This window comes from Phyllobates terribilis, unplaced genomic scaffold, assembly GCF_046119375.1.
Source record: "Phyllobates terribilis strain yellow unplaced genomic scaffold, ASM4611937v1 Scaffold_1__5_contigs__length_1240528914, whole genome shotgun sequence".
Classification (NCBI taxonomy): domain Eukaryota; kingdom Metazoa; phylum Chordata; class Amphibia; order Anura; family Dendrobatidae; genus Phyllobates; species Phyllobates terribilis.
Genome location: NW_027362761.1, coordinates 759284003 through 759303493, shown reverse-complemented (window position 1 = coordinate 759303493; position 19491 = coordinate 759284003). Strand labels below are relative to the sequence as shown.

The 19491-nt window shown below is 42.1% G+C and overlaps 1 protein-coding gene and 1 long non-coding RNA gene across 2 annotated transcripts in view; both read left to right on the top strand.

Annotated features, from left to right (window-relative positions):
• Nucleotides 1–247: 247 nt before the first annotated feature.
• On the top strand, nucleotides 248–4700 carry LOC141170948 (uncharacterized). The gene is made up of 3 exons (XR_012252320.1): nucleotides 248–330; nucleotides 2924–3053; nucleotides 4528–4700. It is a non-coding gene; the product is annotated as an uncharacterized lncRNA (long non-coding RNA).
• Nucleotides 4701–6384: 1684 nt separating this feature from the next.
• LOC141156747 (vitellogenin receptor Yl-like) overlaps nucleotides 6385–19491 on the top strand; it is a 21742-nt gene continuing 8635 nt past the window's right edge. The window contains exons 1-9 of the mRNA XM_073643130.1: nucleotides 6385–6565; nucleotides 7561–7779; nucleotides 7870–8053; nucleotides 8454–8655; nucleotides 8959–9123; nucleotides 10180–10380; nucleotides 14326–14866; nucleotides 14987–15109; nucleotides 16412–16519. Coding sequence (XP_073499231.1) covers nucleotides 6385–6565; nucleotides 7561–7779; nucleotides 7870–8053; nucleotides 8454–8655; nucleotides 8959–9123; nucleotides 10180–10380; nucleotides 14326–14866; nucleotides 14987–15109; nucleotides 16412–16519 — 1924 coding nt within the window. The remainder of the gene's footprint in view (nucleotides 6566–7560; nucleotides 7780–7869; nucleotides 8054–8453; nucleotides 8656–8958; nucleotides 9124–10179; nucleotides 10381–14325; nucleotides 14867–14986; nucleotides 15110–16411; nucleotides 16520–19491) is intronic.

Here is a 19491-nt window from a genome sequence, read left to right as displayed (position 1 = left end):
GTTCAAATCTTGTGTGCAAATGTAAAAGTCTATTTTACAGCAGATGGTCTTTTTCCATGTTGCTTATTTAATACAGTACAATAAACATGGTTAACAGCTAAAGGGGATGTCAACTACTCAGACAAACACTCTTTAATTACAATTCCTTAACATAGAATGAAAAAAACCTTATTCTCGCTGCTAGCGCCACCCCCCACATCTGCGCAAGATCTCCTGGCTCACGTGACGTTATCTTCACGTGACTGTTGCCTCCTTTGGACAAAACTTGCATCCGGAAGCAAGAGCCGCAGCAGCTCGCTTCTTCCAGTTGTCAGATTTGTCTGAAAAAAAGTGAGTGAAGCAGCTGCTGATTGACTGGAACAGCACCATTTATTTTGCGAGGGGAAAGTTGTAATTGAGAAGGGGCTGTCCAGTAGTGTAGAACTCCATTAACTAAAATGTCTAAAGTTCAACTGGTGGATGGGAAAGGCTGAAGGAATTCTGCATCCATAGTACACAATTCAGTTTTCCTAACAAAGCAAGTATTTAACTTCTTGTAGAGCAAAAGCATTTAAAGGGGTTTTCCCACAAACGAAAGTTGATTTTTAATCAGTAGATCTTGGAATAAGTTCCCTAAATTTGTATGTGTTTTAAATAAAATGTTCCTGTGCTGAGAATCTTATAAATGTTCCCCTGTGTAATGGCTGGCTGACCGTGTACAGAACATGGTCTGATCATACCACATCTCATGGGCAGGGAAGGAAACAAGAGTATACAGACATTACAGCACCGGATCACAGCTGATTCTTTTTGTGAGGTAAAACCTTTCCCTGCCTGTTTTTATACAATGGTTACTTCAAAGAATCAGCTGTGATCCCCTGCTGTAATGTCTGTATATTCTTTTACTTCCTCCCTTGCTCTGGAGCTGTGGTATGATCAGACAATATTCCATACACTCAGTCATTGATGTAAAATTAACTTTTGTTCTTGAGGAAAACCACTTTAAGCCTTTATGGAACCAATGACTGTCCACTGTAACTAGCTCCTGAGGTTAACTATTAATTTATGAAACTGTTTAAGTGGTCACCAAGCAATAGATTTGTCAAATATATACTGGTGTGTGTGTGTGTATATACATTGCTCAAAAAAAATAATAAAGGGAACACTCAAATAACACATCCTAGATCTGAATGAATGAAATATTCTCATTGAATACTTTGTTCTGTGCAAAGTTGAATGTGCTGACAACAAAATCACACAAAAATCAATGGAAATTAAACTTATTAATCAATGGAGGCCTGGATTTGGAGTCGCCCCCAAAATTTTAAAGTGAGGGAAAAACACACTACAGGCTGATCCAACTTTGGTGTAATGTCCTTTAAAACACATCAAAATGAGGCTCAGTATTGTGTGTGGCCTCCACGTGCCTATATGACCTCGCTACAATGCCTGGGCATGCTCCTGATGAGGTTTCGGATGGTCTCCTGTGGGATCTCCTCCCAGACCTGGACTAAAGCATCCGCCAACTCCTGGACAGTCTGTGGTGCAACGTGACGTTGGTGGATGGAGGGAGACATGATGTCCCAGATGTGCTCAATCGGATTCAGGTCTGGGGAACGGGCGGGCCAGTCCATAGCTTCAATGCCTTCATCTTGCAGGAACTGCTGACACTCCAGCCACATGAGGTCTGGCATTGTCCTGCATTAGGAGGAACCCAGGGCCAACCACACCAGCATATGGTCTCACAAGGGGTCTGAGGAGCTCATCTCTGTACCTAATGGCAGGCAGGCTACCTCTGGTGAGCACATGGAGGGCTGTACAGCCCTCCAAAGAAATGCTGACCCACTGCCAAACTGGTCGTTCTGAAGAATGTTACAGGCAGCAGATCGCTCTCCACAGCGTCTCCAGACTGTCATGTCGGTCACATGTGCTCAGTGTGAACCTGCTTTCATCTGTGAAGAGCACAGGGCACCAGTGGCGACTTTGCCAATCCTGGTGTTCGGTGGCAAATGCCAAGCATCCTGCACAGAGGCATACCACCCTCATGGAGTCGGTTTCTATCCGTTTGTGCAGACACATGCACATTTGTGGCCTGCCGGAGGTCATTTTGCAAGGCTCTGACAGTGCTCCTCCTGTTCTTCCTTGCACAAAGGCGGAGGTAGTGGTCCTGCTGCTGGGTTGTGCCCTCCTACAGCCCCCTCCTCATCTCCTGGTAGCACCTCCAGCCTCTGGACACTACACTGACAGCCACAGCAAACCACCTTGCCACAGCTCACATTAATGTGCCATCCTGGATGAGCTACACTACATGAGCAACTTCTGTGGGTTGTAGAGTCCATCTCATGCTACCACAAGTGTGAAAGCACAACCAACTTTCAAGTGACCAAAACATCAGCCAGAAAGCATTGGTACTGAGATGTGGTCCCCACCTGCAGAACCACTCCTTTTATTGAGGGTGTCTTGATACTTGCCAATAATTTCCATCTATTGTCTATTACATTTGCACAACAGCATGTGAAATTGATTGTTCACTTAGGAAGCAACACTGACCGTTTAACTTCACAGAAGCTTGATTTACTTGGAGTTATATTCTGTTTAAGTGTTCCCTCTTATTTTTTTTGAGCAGTGTATTGGATCTTGAAAGACCACAGCACCAAGATCTTTGACTAATAAATCCAAGCTTTCAATTTTTCAATGTGCAGTGTTTTAGTTTAACAATGAGCCTTTCCCAAGCTTGAGAGAGGTTCATTGCTGAGCCTAAATGTCACACACAATATGGTGGTAATTAATCCAGTTTTGGTGTTTAAAAGCCCCTGGTGGTGTCTCCATATTTAGACTACTCTCAAGGCATTGTCCCACCCTCTATGCCAATCCACACATGGAATTCTGGTTGATACCATATGAATGGGAGTGTGGTCTTTAATATTTTTTATTCTGTCTTCAGGACTGTAAATTGGAGAAGGTGTCTTGTGAAAAGCAACAATGGTCTTGCGCTGATGAAAATCAATGTATCCCGTCGTTTTGGAAATGTGATGGAAAAAAGGACTGTAAAGATGGCAGCGACGAAATTGGATGTAACATATTTGATTTTTATACTAAACAAAATAGTGACTGTCTTGTGTATATTTTTTTTTTCTTTAATAGCAAGAGGTTATAGCATGTTCTGCCAAAGACTGATATAAAAAGGTGCGAGAATATTTTCCCAGTTTTATATAGGTCTTTGGCAGAACATGCTATAACCTCTTGCTGCTGTAGACACTGAGCCGGTTTTGGGGAGCTCCAGTAACCCCTGGCTGTAAACTGCTATACTCTCCCTTCGGGTAGAGCTCCCAGTGTCTATTGTCTGCAGCGCTAACACTATATTGACAATGCTGCAGCCAATGACTGAGCTCGTACTTTGCCAGGTGCCAGTTAACTGCACAAGCTGCTGAGCTCAGACTGGCTGCAGCACTGTCGGTGACATCAGCGCTGCAGCCAATGACTGATAACATGATTACATATATATTCACTTAGCACATATCTTTCGGCTGGGGACATGCTAGTATACCTAATCTCCCTCCCCCTTTTTCTAAATTTTCCTTGTGAAGTGGGTTCTTAATTAAACTTACAAATGAGCGCACAGTGTTCACAAACCACCTACACGTGTTTAAAATCAATCATTGTTGAACAAAATTCACCCAGACATGCATATTAAAATGAATGAGGTATTCAAGGAGGGACGGAAAAATAGTCTGGACTACATAACAATTATCAGCTATATATCAATACAGTGAACAGGCCATTTATAAAATAATGCCAATATATTTAAAAATGGTTGAATTGGAACAAAAACAAAGCGGTTATAAAGCAGTCACTGATATTGATGTACTGAGATATATAGGTCTTGTTGATTTTTAACATCATACTACGCCCCTATATTAAAGATAATTGCTAGTGAATATATAATAGTGCTAGTGCAACTAAGGAAGTAGATGATCATAAGAAATAATTATGTTCTTTATTTTAATATAGCGCAAACATATTCTGCAGCGCTTTACATACATTATCATTGCTGTCCCCATTGGGGCTCGCAATCTAAATTCACAATCAGTATGTCTTTGGAGTGTGGGAAGAAACCGGAGAACCTGGAGGAAACCCACGCAAACACAAGGAGAACATACTAACTCCATGCCGATGTTGTCCTTGGTGGGAAATGTCATGTCTAGTTATATACCCATAAACAAATTAAATAATTACATAAAAATGTGCTTAAATGTGTTAATAGATAAAATTTTATAAAGTTTGTCTTGATTTATTTTTTGTTAATTGTTGAAGTTAATACTATTTAAGAAAAATATAGAAATGAAAATGAATCCTAAGAATAAAAATGTAATTTCCATATTTATCCTTAATACGATTAACTTTTTAGGACCTGCTTCTGCCACATCACTTAGATTTTAGACTGTCCTACAGGTTCTGAAACTCCTGATTGCCTGGTTTACATCCTGCAATAAGTCTGCACAAATACTGCTACATGGGCATTAAGCGGTGTTCTTTTCTTATCTTCAGGTGAACCCAATAAGTGCGATAGTCACATGTACCAGTGTAGAAATTTTGACTGCATTTCAATAGCTGTAGTTTGTGATGGGAAATCTGATTGCTCAGATGGTTCAGATGAAGGAGGAAAATGTCAAGTCCTGTGTGACGAAGGATGTTCCCATGTCTGCCATATCTCCCCACTTGGTCCAGTAAGTGTAACAGAAATTTGTGAATCGGTCAGTAGGATCAACCCTCTTAAGCCACCTATATGGACATGCAGGTCATAGGAAGATGAATAAAATTATACATTGATATCGGCAATCTGTTTTCTTCCAAAGAAATCCACACTTATTGTAATATGTATGAGCTTTTAAGATCTATAGGTCAGACAGATCTCAATGAGAATCTTCCTCCAGGGAACATTTTAAATGGGGCATTACCTTTGGGAGAAATGCAATGACTGACAGTCATAATCGCACAGCTCTGCAGTGAGATGAGCACAAGCACAGTAAAGCAGAGCTGAACTTATTGCAAACACACTTGAATCAGTTGTCCTTTTCATATTGCTGTCAGTTGTAATCGGGCACAGCTCTGCAGCAATACTAATGCAGTTCAGCAGAGTTAAATATTGCCTGTTTACAAATACATTTGCAGTTGTGCTGTCCGCTCTGCTTTACCGCTCCCTGCACACATTCACACTCACTCTAGCTGTGAGATGGAAGCTGGAGCCCAATGAGAGGGGAACTGCAGCTGAAAATGGGTTTGTAAGGAGAAAGTTCAGTTCTGTACTGTATAATGGCACACAGCTCTTCAGTGAGATCAGGGAATTAGACTTGGTCATTACATGTCTCACACTGGTAACACCACTTATTTAAAATAACTGTGAGAATCAACCTCTGGGAGGCAAAGTGTCCGGCCCACAGATCTTAACAGCTCATTTACACATTAATAAAAATGTGGATTTTTCCAGAATAAGACCTCAGATTGCAGAAATCAAGATTTTATTTTATCTAACTTTCAATGACAAATTCCCTTTTAGCCCACTATGCATTATTGAACATTATTCAGATCTAATTTGGAATTGTGTATTATGGTAAAACCAAAGTATAGTGGTGCTCATATAGGGGAATCAGAAATTTCAAGAATACATGACCAATTGCCCTAAAACAATTTTATTTTTACAGTGGACCAGATGCCACACCTGAAATATTTCCTCAAGGATTTACGGAGTTTGACATCTCTGAAGCATCTATTACAATTCTATTTTTTGTTATTCCAGGTAGTTCTAGATGGTCATGATTAAATTGACCACTGCGTGTTGGCAGATCGGGTGGGGTCGGTCTCTACTTGGCAATCGTGAGGGATCTACCTATTACACATGCAGAGCTTCACTTGTTTTTTTTTCCCCTACATGATGCCAATCCGTCTAAATTTTTAAGACCGAAATGTTATTTGAGATTGCAGAACAAATAAAACTTTTTTACCCCACCTGGAGTACTAGATTCCCTTTTGTTTGCTAGACCGTATTAACATACCTTTGGCACTTAAAGACAACTCCCAGTTCTTTTATCAAAATTTCTAGGAGATGTAAGTGAGGAACTGGCAAGATACAAAAATCTAAGAAGGTGCTCCTGATTTCATTCTTTAATGGTGAATTCCAGCATTTGTAAATGTCAGGAAAGGTTACTAATTCTGCTTTATTTTGACTTTGGCTATTTTTGCACACTTTTACTGTCCCTTTTTTGTAATGTTGGAATAAAAAAATGTGATCTCTACCAAAGCTTTCAGTGGTTGAAGAATTTATGGTAAATGTTTAAATGTATTGCCCATTTTAGTGGTGTGTTCTAAATTTTTGAATTGGATTAACATTTTATTTTTCAGAAGTGTATGTGTGACAAAGGCTTCAAGTTTAAAGGTAACGGGAGTCTTTGCGTTGACATAAATGAGTGCAAAGAACTTGATCCTTCTCCATGCAGCCAGTCCTGTATCAACCTTAATGGCACATTCAACTGCACTTGTCATCCAGGTTATATTCTGCAACGAGACGGTCGCCAATGTAAAGTTGCAGGTAAATATTTTGGATCAGTATACCCTATAAATCTGCACCTAAATGGGTTCCTTTCACTAAATCATCCTTTTTATTCCAAAATAAAATCTGCTCTTAATGTGAGTTTTTTTTTTTTACTAACTTGAAATGTAATTTTAATAAATCTGATTCTGTTGCAGCTGCACATAGTTTATCATTTTTGCAATAGTAATGGATTTTGGATTACAAATGCTGATGTAAAATTAGGACTTGCATATTTAAAGCAGTAACTTGCATTGTATAAGAGATGTAATATATGTAAGGGTAAGTTATTGTAAAGGCTCTCCAGTAAGTTTTAGAACTCGCACTAATCTTCACTGTAGTGCTGTTAAACTTTATACAGTTTCTTCAGTGTTCAAGTATTTGTCTACACTGTGAGCAGCTACATACTCATTAGCTAGGTTCACCACCAAATGGCTGCTGCATTTCCTGCCTCTACTTTTATACAAGCTTTGAAAGTCCCTCCAACTTGCTGTACTATACCATGTGATGGCTACAAAGCATTAAGTGGAAGTCTGACTTTGCTTTAGGCCATGTGAGCCTTCTCTGGCTGATGTAATCTTGAGCAATATGTTAAATTGCGGTTGCTGTACTATTGTTAAAATTCACCAGGTTCTCTACATGGCTAAAAATTCTTTTACACAAATTCACATCAAATTACTTAACTAATCGCTATTAAATTATATGAAATAAAATCTTGCAATACCCTATTAAGTTCTAAACTGCAAAGTGTTTTCCCTAATGGGCATCAGTTGACAGGTAAAGTCAGTCCAGTCTTAAGGCAAGCCACAATTCAATAGCTGCAGCCAAAAGCGTTTTATAAACCTTGTTGAATTGTCAAAGCATGATTTCTATAGTCAACTCTTGTTTCGGTGTAATGCCCTTGTTAAGTGTCCTAAATGTACTTGGTTTGGTGGGTATACATACTTTGCTATTCATGGAGAATTAGTTTTTAATTTACCTTGTTTATTTTTTAGGTGCAGAACCAGTTTTGCTGGTAGCGGTGCAATTTGATCTTCTAATATACAAGTTGCGGTCATTTGATGAAGAGGTTCTTGTGTCTACAGACAAAAGCTCAATGATCTTCTCTGTAGATTATGACATACTAGAACAGAAAGTTTTCTGGATGGACCTTAATGCAGAGAGCGTCAAGTGGCTAACTATGGGAACTAAAGCTAAAGGAACCCTAGTTAAAGGTAAGCGGCTTGTTCTACTTTCTTTTACTACTATGCTTGCGTTACTTGGCATACAGCTGTTGACAGCTGACAATACTTTCTTCTGTTGAGGAATAAAATCTGATTGCATTGCTGTTGACTGGGTTGGCCGAAACCTATACTGGACAGATGGAATAGCTGGGCAGATCCTTGCAACAGCTCTTAATGCATCATGGAAGGGCTTTCCTGAATACGCAGTAGTGCTGGATGAAGATGTAGATCAACCACGATCTTTGGTTTTACAGCCACTTAGTGGGTGAGTTCATGCTTAATAGCAAAAATACCAACATGCGACAAACTGATTTAAAAAATGAAGATCGTGATCTTGGGTTAAAGTTGGGGATTGTGGTAAAATGCCCAGCTTATATGTGTAAGGTACTGTGTAATCTTTCCTTTTAGGGCTAAAAAAAAAACCTATGTAGACTCGAGTTTCCCAACAAATGTTTGACGTTATTTTATAGTGTATTGAATGGGTTTTAGTAATTAACCCCCTGAATGATGCAATGCACAATGTAGTATCTTTACAGTTGCTAAGGCAACTTTTCATGCTTGGGCCTCAAGGGTCAAAATACTTCCGATATTAAGGGCTGAACTTAAATAATTTGCCAAAATGTTATCTTTCAGAAAATAAACAGTCGTTTACTTGTACTTTACAGACTTATGTACTGGTGTGAAATTGGAACTCAGGCACAAATTGAATGTGCTGGTATGGATGGCAGTCACAGAAGAGTTTTAATTGCAGAACAACTTGGTTGGCCAACCGGATTAGCACTTGATCTGCTGAGTTGGAGAATTTATTGGTCTGATGATAAGTTTCACGCCATTGGTTCAGCCAGTTTGGATGGGACTGACATTAAGGTAGCTACTGTACCGGAGTTGGTAAAGCTTACTTATAATTGTTTAATAGTTGTTACTGGCCACAATGTACCTAGTCCCCCAACACATACACCCTCAAATGGGTTAATGTTTCAATGGCAATGTTAAGTCTGTCACATCAAAGTACTACCATATTTTAAGGAGCAAAGGGCCAGACATGACAGATGCCTTCTTCATGCTAACAAAAATGTTGAGGCTCTTCACATTATGATTTTAAATCTGTAGTAACAGCTTTACACTGGAGGCAATTGGAAAGACTTGGCATTTTTTCTTTTTCAAAATCAGGTCATTCAACTAAAAACCATTCAAAGTCCCTTCGCCTTGGCAGTGTTTGAGGATGACATCTACTGGTCTGAAATAAAAGCAAGGACTGTGCAAAAAGTCAGTAAGAAGACTGGCAAAAACTTATCTGTTCTGATGAAGCGCCATGGGCAACCTTACGGACTTAAGGTACTTCACAAAGGGTGACCTGTCCTTTCTTAAATTTCACAATTGCCTAGTTTACGGTCTGCCACTAAGCAGGTTTAAAGGGCGTCTGTCACCTCAAAACTGTTCAAACCAAACACTGGTGTTCAGGACACCACCTCATCTACTTGTTTTCAATCGGTCTCCTTCTCTGCTCCTGTAAAGCCAAAGCTGTTAAGGAAGATGGCTGCAGAAATAAAAAAAAGTGCACTGAGGGCTAGTGCTTGGTTTGACAGCTAGACTCCCGTTAACACATGTGGTAGAGTTGTCTATTCAACCAGGTTTCCTTGGGCCCAAAAGTTCTTTTTAAGGGGCCATCCTCCAATATCAATGGTGCACAACATTTTATGGTCTAAGGGCCACACTTCCATTCTAAACCAATCCCAAGGGCTGTTAAAAATGGAAAGGGGTACTTGCAGAAATACATCACCAGAACCGAGGAGTATTTGACGAAGATTTTGAAATCCCGCACCTGGGCATTCCAACTGCCATTGCTCCTCCAGTGTTGGCTTCATGTAGCTTCTGTGCAGGTGAGTCACCGGTACTTTTACTCCCAGTGATTTTATTAAACTAGGGAAAGTATGTTCTTGCTCTACAGGGAGGGGAGAAGGGCTGACAGGAGTACATGTTTTCTGTGCACCGGAGATCACTTGGCACAATCTGAATGCACAGGTGTGGGCTTTCTGGCCGCACACCTTACGTCACAGGCACAGAGTGCAGCATCACCAGGACAGCTTATGCCCCATAGCCTGGAAAAACCAATTTACATAGAATAAGATTATTTAGCCACAATAATAAGGCATCTGAGGCATACAAGTAAGACTATAACCTGTATGCCTATGATGATGGGTCAGATCGCTCAAATGTGGTGACAGATTCCCTTTAAAAAGTCAAAAAAAGTTAAATGCCTCTAGAATTGGGCTTAACACTTGCTGTATAACCATTCTAATTGGTGGTTCATATTTTTGCCTTAGTTTTGGAGGTCTATTTAAAGTCCTACTATAAAGTAAACTTTCTTTAATACTCTTGATATTTTCTTAGGTAATGCATGAAGTTTTACAACCAGCAGTAGACAACCCCTGTCAAAAACTGACTTGTTCTCATATGTGCCTAATTGGTCCTGGATTAAAAGCAAGCTGCTGGTGTCCTACAGGACTTGTGCTTTCAAGTAACTTGTTTGCTTGTGTTCTACTTGAGGATTTGCCATTTCTTCTTATTGCATCACCGTCATCAGTCAATCAGGTATAATAGCGATAAGTCATGACAACATTCAATGTCCTCTGTTAGTATGATCATGTTCCACTTTGGCCAGGGATCCAAAGTGTACATGGTTTAGCAAAAGTGCCATTATTCATACAAGTGTGCTGTTGGGTTGTGACTGCATATCAATGCAGAGGGGAAACGTGTCCCATAACAATATATTAGTATTGCATCTAATATTTAATATGAAGTTGTCTTCTGTGGAAATTAAACAAATTGTGGCACTTTATACTGTGTTCTCCCCTAAAAAAAATAAATATATATATTCGTCTTATCCGGTCTGTCTGTCCAGGAAATCCTGCGTCGCTCATTGGTCCAGCAGCGGCCAATCAGCGCAGCAGGATTTCTGAAAAAAGATGGCGGCCGTTAGCGGCTCAGCGGCTATGCAGCCGGGAGATGACCGGTGCGAGGCGCTTATCTCCCGACCGCCAGCGACGCTGACCTCCATGCGGCTAGGGTGTCAAGGGGGAGCGGCGCTGCGGGTCGGGATACTTCTGCTGCGAGTGCCCGCTCATGTCCTGGGTTCTTGCAGCGGGAGTAGCCGTACAGGCAGCGGTGCTGACCTCCATGTGGCTAGGGTGTCAAGGGAGGACCGGCGCTGCGGGTCGGGATACTTCTGCTGCGAACGCTCACTCATGTCCCGGGTTCTCGCAGCGGAAGTAGCCGCACAGGCAGCAGCGCTCCCCGGTCCTCACCAATACGATTCGATTGGTCGCGATCTCTCTGCGACCAATCACTGATCTTGGCCCAAAAGTTAACCAAAGATAGGGGGAACCATGTAGTGGGTGAGGGTGGAGGACACACTTTTAGGGTACACTTATTCATTCATATTTAATCTACAGCCTTCTTAGGATCAAGGTTCTTTGATTGTGATCTTCACTGCTGATTGTGGCCTTCTGATAGAACCTGAAGCCTATTGATGATACATGGTCCTCATCCTCTGGCCTTGAGGCAAGGAGCGGGTCAGAGTTAACTACTGCCTCTACCCAGTCAAGGTCCCTACCTAAGAAGGCCTGGAGGGGAGTAGAGGAGACAAGCTCCACAGGCAAAAGGATCCCTGGGGAATACGTATGGAGCGGCATACGCCACCTGTATTTCTTACTCTGGCCTAGCCAGAGGGACTCCTGCTGCAAGAGCCCCCGACATCTGACAGTTACTTCACGTCTCGGTCAGAAAAGCCCGGAGGCTTAGTGGATCCCAGGAGGGATATGGACGGAGCGGCATACGCCACCTGTATCTCTCTACCTGCATTTATCCAGTGGGACTCGGCCTTACACCTAGTTCTAACCACACATACAGTCAGGAGAAGACTCGGTGGGAGAACTCACCAAGGAGAGGAACACACACACCAGAGGGGTCTCGACAGGTGCTCCTGATCTATCTGGAAAGTGCTGGACCCCCTTTCCTAAAGTTCATCTGAATGTGAGTAAAAACCCTGGATGACTTCACACCCCGCTTCAGCCTGTTATTTCCTGCGCAGCACTGCACCCACCATCCTTCCTCACACTGCCCTGAGGCCTGCTCCGCCTGCAGGGAGCCGTCCCATCTTAGCTGTCTGTAACACCGGCCTCAGTGGACTGAAACAGCGCTGGTGTCAATCACTGGAAACTGTAGGTGGCGTAGTTGGAAAAATACCATTCAACACTGAAAGCCCATTAAATCTTTCATGTGACCACCCTGGGCACGGACCGGGTCCAGGCCACGACTGCAACCCCGAGACACCTACACTGACCCAGCTCCGAGTAACCCCATTTCTCAGGGAGGGCCTCACATTATGTATACCCCCTTTTTCACATGTAAAGTGCCATGGAATAAATGGCGCTATAATATCTAAAAAATACTAGATCGAGACTATCTTGCATTTGTATGGGGTGATCTAAAAAGACAGATGTTAGCAATTGTCTAAGAGCTCTCTGTATGGCCCTCTTTAGGATATGTTCAAACAAATGTATTCTCCCATCCAGAATTCCTGAACTGACCACATGTCACCTAAACCTCTTCATATATGCCTATTAGACTGTTGGTTCTGGTCAGGTGAGCCATGATTTCTTTATAGGGACTGTTGGCACAGAATGACTGTTGAAACAAAGTACAGGAGCTTGGTGCACAGACATGGCCAAACAGAACCTGTCACCAAGAAAATGCAGTACAATCTGTATGTACCTTGTTAACATAGGGGAGCAGACTGATAGTTTTGTGAGGAAAGACCTGATGTAACCCCCTGGTTTCATCACTTAAACTGCTTTCTGGGATTTTAAAACCAATCAGCGATTGACAACTTTCTTTATTGGAGAGCATGCACAGTGCTGTCTGTCACTGATAGGAATGCCCACTGAACCAAAGATCCCCCTCCCCAAAAGAGCAGAGGACTAAACTATAACAGATTATACTGAGTCTTTTCACAAAACTAACTGCTCTGTGCTGCTTAAAGGGACTGTCAGCACAAAATGGCTCGTCCTGCCATGAAGCACAGAGCGCCTGTACTTGATTTGAACAATCATTTAAATACACCTTCCCACCTGCTTGTTTTCCCTCAATCTCCACCATTCTTCAGCTGTAGGAAGCCAGTGCTGTCAATAAAAAGGAAGAGGGTGGGGGAGGGGGTGGAGACTGAAAGAAAACTAGCAGGGGGGAAGGTGTATTTAATCGGCCCTACTGCAGAGCAGCGGGACTTGGTTTGAACAGTCATCTTGTGCTGACAGTCACATTTTTAAGCATTGTGGTTTATACAGAGACCATATAATGATTCTGTGAACATGGCCCTCAGGTCCTAGCATAAGCTTTGTTTTACCAAGTACAGATGTACTGCTGGTTTAACTTCATGGGTCATTTTCTGGCAATGTGTTCTCATTTTGTGAATCTGGTTATGTTTACATCTATTTTAACTTTCACACTGTCCTGAGGCTTTTCCAAACGCTAGCCACAATGAATGGACCTAAAGCCACCTTCTGTTATGAAGCATATGATTTGGCATGTGCAAAGGTCATTGTGAGGAGAGATTGAGCAGGGTCAGATGATGGCTGATAACACAAGATCTTTCATAAGACTATGTATAGTGGTTACCAGTCACTGTAAATCCTCCCTCTAATAAGGAAACTAAAAGGATAGGAAGAATGAGTCTAAAATGGCCCTATTGGCCACAGTGGAATTGCAAGATTTCTATTTTTATATATATATTTTTTTAATCCTGTTCTAACATTTCCCTTTTTCTAAAATGCTACAAATGAGCCAAATTCTAGCCATGAACCAGATGACTATATGCATGCTTGATGAAGACGTAATGGCTTATCAGCAAGCACTGCCCTTGGAACACTACAATGTGCCATGGATGGTGGATACTTTGACGTATTTGAGCAGATAATCAAATTGGGAATAATTAACCAAAATGACCCATTCCCAGTGCATCCAGATTATTCATGAAGGGGGGTGTGTGTGTGTGTGTGTGTGTGTGTGTGTGTGTGTGTGTTAAATTATTTACTGGTGATCTCTTGATCACTTGAATATGTTGCACATCACAGTACTGGTGATGCTAGAATGGCAATCCTTTTTAAGGGCTTTGGTTAAGGGACTCAGATTCTATTTTATTGCGAGGGCCTATGAGGTTGACAGATGAAGCCCCTCTTTCTGTGAGTGCCTAGATGTCAGTGTCATGATTGCCTGTGGCATCTAAAGAGTTGGATAACTGGGATTAGAATTTGTTGAACCAGGCTGTTGCAGGACCTGACCATGCTACATTTAAAGGAGCTGAACCCATGCCTTGCATCGCCTGCAACTTTTGTTCATTATACAGTACTTTAAATATTGAGGATAATTGACTCAATGAGTTCTAATCAAATAACTTTCTAAAACTTTAAAAGACTACACTAGAAAATACCTAATTTTAGACTAAATGCTAATCTAGTATGTATATTTATTTTTTGTCCGTAGGTTGATATGCAAAAACTTAATTTGCCAGACGAGAAGGCTCCTCCAAAGCATAAGATTGCAGGTCTAGCTAATGTTAACCAGATCTCTTCCATTGATTACATCCTACAAGATCGATCTCTTGTTTTCTCTGTTAAATATGGAGGATATATTGGCTTAACAAAAGTTAAAGATTCCGAATCTAAAGACTGGAAGAAAGTTGTTTTTGTTGATGACAGCGTGACTTGTATTGCTGTGGACTGGGTAACTGGCAATATCTTCTGGATTAGCACATCCAAAGCATCCATTCAAGTGGCAACGTCAAATGGGATGTATAAAGCTGTAGTAAATGAGGACTTGTATAAACCATCCTGCCTGGTGATCAACCCAGCCATTGGCCTGATGTGCTATTTTGATGCAGGAATAGAGAATAAAAAAAACAGCTTAAAGATAGAATGTGCAAATATGGATGGAAGTAACCAGAGAGTTCTGTGGAGGAAGAGCAAAGCTGTGGTAGGTCTGACATTTGCAGACTCCAGGACCAGACTTTATTGGGCCGATGGAGGTAAGTGTGTTTTTTTTTTTTTTTTTTTCTTGTTAAACTATATCAAATGTAGCTGTAATTTTACAAAGGTGCAAAGTTCTCCCTATACAAAGATTTGAGTCAATTTATTTTGACTTGCAGGATTTGGTACTATTGAATCTATTATGACAGATGGCTCAAATTACCAGCTACTCCGCAGCGGGCTCCATGGCATGAACTTGTTCACTGCTGGGGGTGGTTTACTTTTCTGGACCACTTCTGATGGTAAGTTCATTAAGCCTACTTCCCCACAAATGAGCTTTTGAGGAGTTTTTTATGCAGAATTTCTGCACCCATTAATTAAAATGGGTTACTGCATTTTTTTTTTTTTTTAATCAAACTCAACATGGGCACACAGCCCTAAAGAATTTCAACAATTTACGTAAACAAGAATTGCTTTGGTTGAGTTGAAGGGGTTTCTCACAAAATACATTTTAATCAATAGTTCTTGAAACAAATTCACAATTAAATGTGTTGAAAAAAATTAAGTGCTCCTATGTAATGGCTGTGTCTGACTGCAGGAACATGGACTGTACATACCCCAGCTACTGGGCAGGAAGCAAGAGAGTATACAGACATTACAGCAGGGGATGGCAAATTCTTTATAAACGTTTTTTTCTCAAACAGGCAGTGAAATCTCTTGCTTCACAAATCAGCTGTGATCCCCAGCTGTAATGTCTGTATACTCTTGTGTCCTCCCCTGCCCAGGAGCTGTGGTATGATCAGACCATGTTCCTGTACAGTCAGACACAGCCCTTACACAGCAGGGGCACATTTCTAAGATTCTCAGCTTTAATATATGTATATATGATCGTGATATGTAAATGAGCTGTCATAACTTTAAGATCCGGTTTATGTGGTACATGTATTAAAGGGTAAGTGTCAAAAAATGATCCATTGTTTAAGAGTTTTTGCAACTACTTCTGCAGAAGCTTGCTGCTTTCCTGTGTCTCCGCTTGCTTGGGAGGTTCTCATGATTGACTGTTCGGGGCAGCATCATCAACTTGCTGGCCAGAAGTGTGCTCTGTAAGCGGAGGCAGCTTTAACTCTGCAGCATCAGTGGAGTGCACTGGCATTAAAGCCACGGATTTGGCTTAGATTCAGAGCTGCGCTTAATACGCTATTGGAAAATTGCATGCAAGAACTGAACTTGTCTAGGAGAAGGCCATGGACTGCAGTGTTGGCCAGTAACCTTGGTTATGAGCCGCAAATAAAAAAAAAAAAAATAAAAAAAAAATAAAAAAAAGTCTGCAATTTACTTACAATAAGCTACTTTATTCTTGAATATGAAGGATTTTTATTAACAATTTTTAAAGTTTCAGTCAGTTAACAAATATAATATATATATATTTTTCTTATTAAATTTTGTCTTTGACCAGGGTTAGGTATTTGAACTTGAATTGTTTTTCAAACCGGTGGCCCAGATCATGAACAGGAGATGCTATTTTCCCTGGTCAATGCTAACCTATAGTGTCCAGTTCATCAAGGTCTACAATCATGTATATATATATTTTTTCCCCCTTTTAGAAACTGGAAGAATTTGGTTTAGCAAAATTGGTAAAAGTGAAAATAAATATTTTGATACAAACCAAAAGGTGGTGGATCTAAGAGTATACAGCAGACCAGCTCAGCATGGTAAGTTTGTAATATATATGTTTTTAATACATCCAATGGTTCACAGATGTGTTTATCCTAGTGTTACACGCACGCCGCTAGGTTCAGATAGGGGCGAGACAGGTTACATGAGTTCTTTGGAATCCTGGGGGAACAGTTATTCACGGTGACCATAGACCATGTGCTGCAGTTTCTCTCAGGCACACAGGGGTATTGACCCTCAGGCACAGACATGTAGGTTGTTTCACTTGCTGACCAGACGCACTTGAGAAGAGTCCTCATAAACGGTAGAACAATAGCATTTAATAAGAAGCTGCACAGCCAGTGCAAGTTAAGTCTTGAGCAACAGGCTCCGGTGACACAGTATAGTTTCCTTAGCAGCACAGCAGTTCAGTCTTCCCAGTAGGACAGGACAGCACAGTTCTAATGCAAAGGCATATTAATGAACACAGCATTCTTTACAGCACAGTGAGATAGAGGAGGGGGGAGGGTTTGCTGAGGGAGATGATCCCTGTAACACCATTTCTTCCAAGCCTTATCTTTTCTGCCTGACAATATTCTGCACTGCTAGTTCAGGAACTCTACCTGACCTGTGTTTAGCTTCACTCTTGACTTGAATCCTTGCCACTTGCAGGGGCGCTTCTGTGAGATACAGAACACACACACCACCTTTCTCTTCGGCTCCAGCAAGACAGTAAAGAACTTCCCCACAATCCCCCTGGGGCTGTGCTAAAACATTCCCCTTCTCCTGTGACTGTGTTAACCCCTCTAGTTGCTGGTTGCTTCTGGAGCACAACATTTCCGGTCTCCTGTGCTTGTTGCTTTAAAAGCATTCAGCAACTATTAGAAGTAACAGTGCTACTTCTGCATGTCCCACTCCACACCAGCCATATATCCCCGACTTGGTTCAGCATCTCCCCCCCCCCCCCCCCCCCCCCCTTCCCAACACTTTTTTTTTTTTTTTTCTTCCATATTCTCTGCCATGTGTATGTAGGGGGGAGTAGAATATGTTGAGTCAAAAGTTAATGCGAGCAGTGGTGAATGTTTACGGCTACATGTTTCGTGTACATAGACCCTTTAAAAATATTTTATTTGGAACAAGGTAAGACTCCTAATAAGCCCAAGTGTACAGTGAAAACGGCAAAACCATTGATGCCTGATTCATAATATCCAATACTTAATTTGGAAGATGAAGGTTGTAAATAGAAATCTTTCAGAGAATATATTGACCTCAGATTTCAATATAAATAGAGTAAGCCTCCAAAAATATCTTTGTGCTTTGCTATCCTTGATGACAAGAGCACGTATGAGGGGTTGGTTGACGATCCAACAGCTGTATTCATTGATGAACTATTTATTTTCTGGATACTGGTAGAATGGTCTCCTCGGTGAAAATGAACACAAATTTCTTATGCCTGCGATACAGACTATCCCCACATTGTATGCATTGCTTAAGGTACATAAGGGTCTAGAACCACTCAGGAGCCGCCTGATTGTATCTGGCAATGATTCCAGCACTCTGAATATGGGCATTTATATCAATTAGGGTTACGTCTGTTTTTGACTGCACTTCCGTCGTATGCAAGATACGCTGCACCTACTTGCCCAATTAAAGGATGTTACTGTGGAGGAAATGCCACCCTGGCTTCCATCGATAAGGCCCTCAACAGCCGCAAACCATTATCTCAAGAAGAGGACCATACATTGTGGTGAACACAACCATTTCTTCCTGGACATCTTAAAATGTGTGTCAGGGTATACTTTATCTTTGACAGGAAGTACTTCCATCAGCTCAGGGGCACAGCAATGGGGAGCCCTTGTGCCCCCACATATGCCAACTTGCTCCTGAGCTGGTGGGAGGAAACCCTGTTATTCGGTAATCAGGACAAATGGTTGCATCCCTGTATTGGTCTCTGGGGCCAGGTACATTGATATTTTTCGTGCTGTGGTCTGGCTCAGAGGCTGATTTTTCTATCATTCGTGGAACATCTTAATATCAACACCATTGGCCTTGGATTCACCAGTACTTGTAGCAGTCAGATTTTTTTTTTTTTTCTTTTTTGTTCTAGCTATACGGAAGGAGAGTGTGTGTCTGTGTGTCTGTGTGTCTGTGTGTCTGTGTGTCTGTGTGTCTGTGTGTCTGTGTGTCTGTGTGTCTGTGTGTCTGTGTGTCTGTGTGTCTGTGTGTCTGCCTCTGCCTGTCTGCCTCTGCCTGTCTGCCTCTGCCTGTCTGCCTCTGCCTGTCTGCCTCTGCCTGTCTGCCCTCTGCCTGTCTGCCTCTGCCTCTCTCTGCCTCTGCCTCTCTCTGTCTCTGCCTCTCTCTGTCTCTGCCTCTCTCTGTCTCTGCCTCTCTCTGTCTCTGCCTCTCTCTGTCTCTGCCTCTCTCTGTCTCTGCCTCTCTCTGTCTCTGCCTCTCTCTGTCTCTGCCTCTCTCTGTCTCTGCCTCTCTCTGTCTCTGCCTCTCTCTGTCTCTGCCTCTCTCTGTCTCTGCCTCTCTCTGTCTCTGCCTCTCTCTGTCTCTGCCTCTCTCTGTCTCTGCCTCTCTCTGTCTCTGCCTCTCTCTCTCTCTGCCTCTCTCTCTCTCTGCCTCTCTCTCTCTCTGCCTCTCTCTCTCTCTGCCTCTCTCTCTCTCTGCCTCTCTCTCTCTCTGCCTCTCTCTCTCTCTGCCTCTCTCTGTCTGTCTGTCTCTGCCTCTCTCTCTGTCTGTCTGTCTGTCTCTGCCTCTCTCTCTCTCTGCCTCTCTCTGTCTGTCTGTCTCTGCCTCTCTCTCTGTCTGTCTGTCTGTCTCTGCCTCTCTCTCTGTCTGTCTGTCTTCTCTGCCTCTCTCTCTGCTCTCTCTCTCTCTGCCTCTCTCTCTCTCTCTGCCTCTCTCTCTCTCTGTCTGTCTCTGCCTCTCTCTCTCTCTCTGCCTCTCTCTCTCTCTGTCTCTGCCTCTCTCTCTGTCTGTCTGTCTGTCTCTGCTCTCTCTCTCTCTCTGCTCTCTCTGTCTGTCT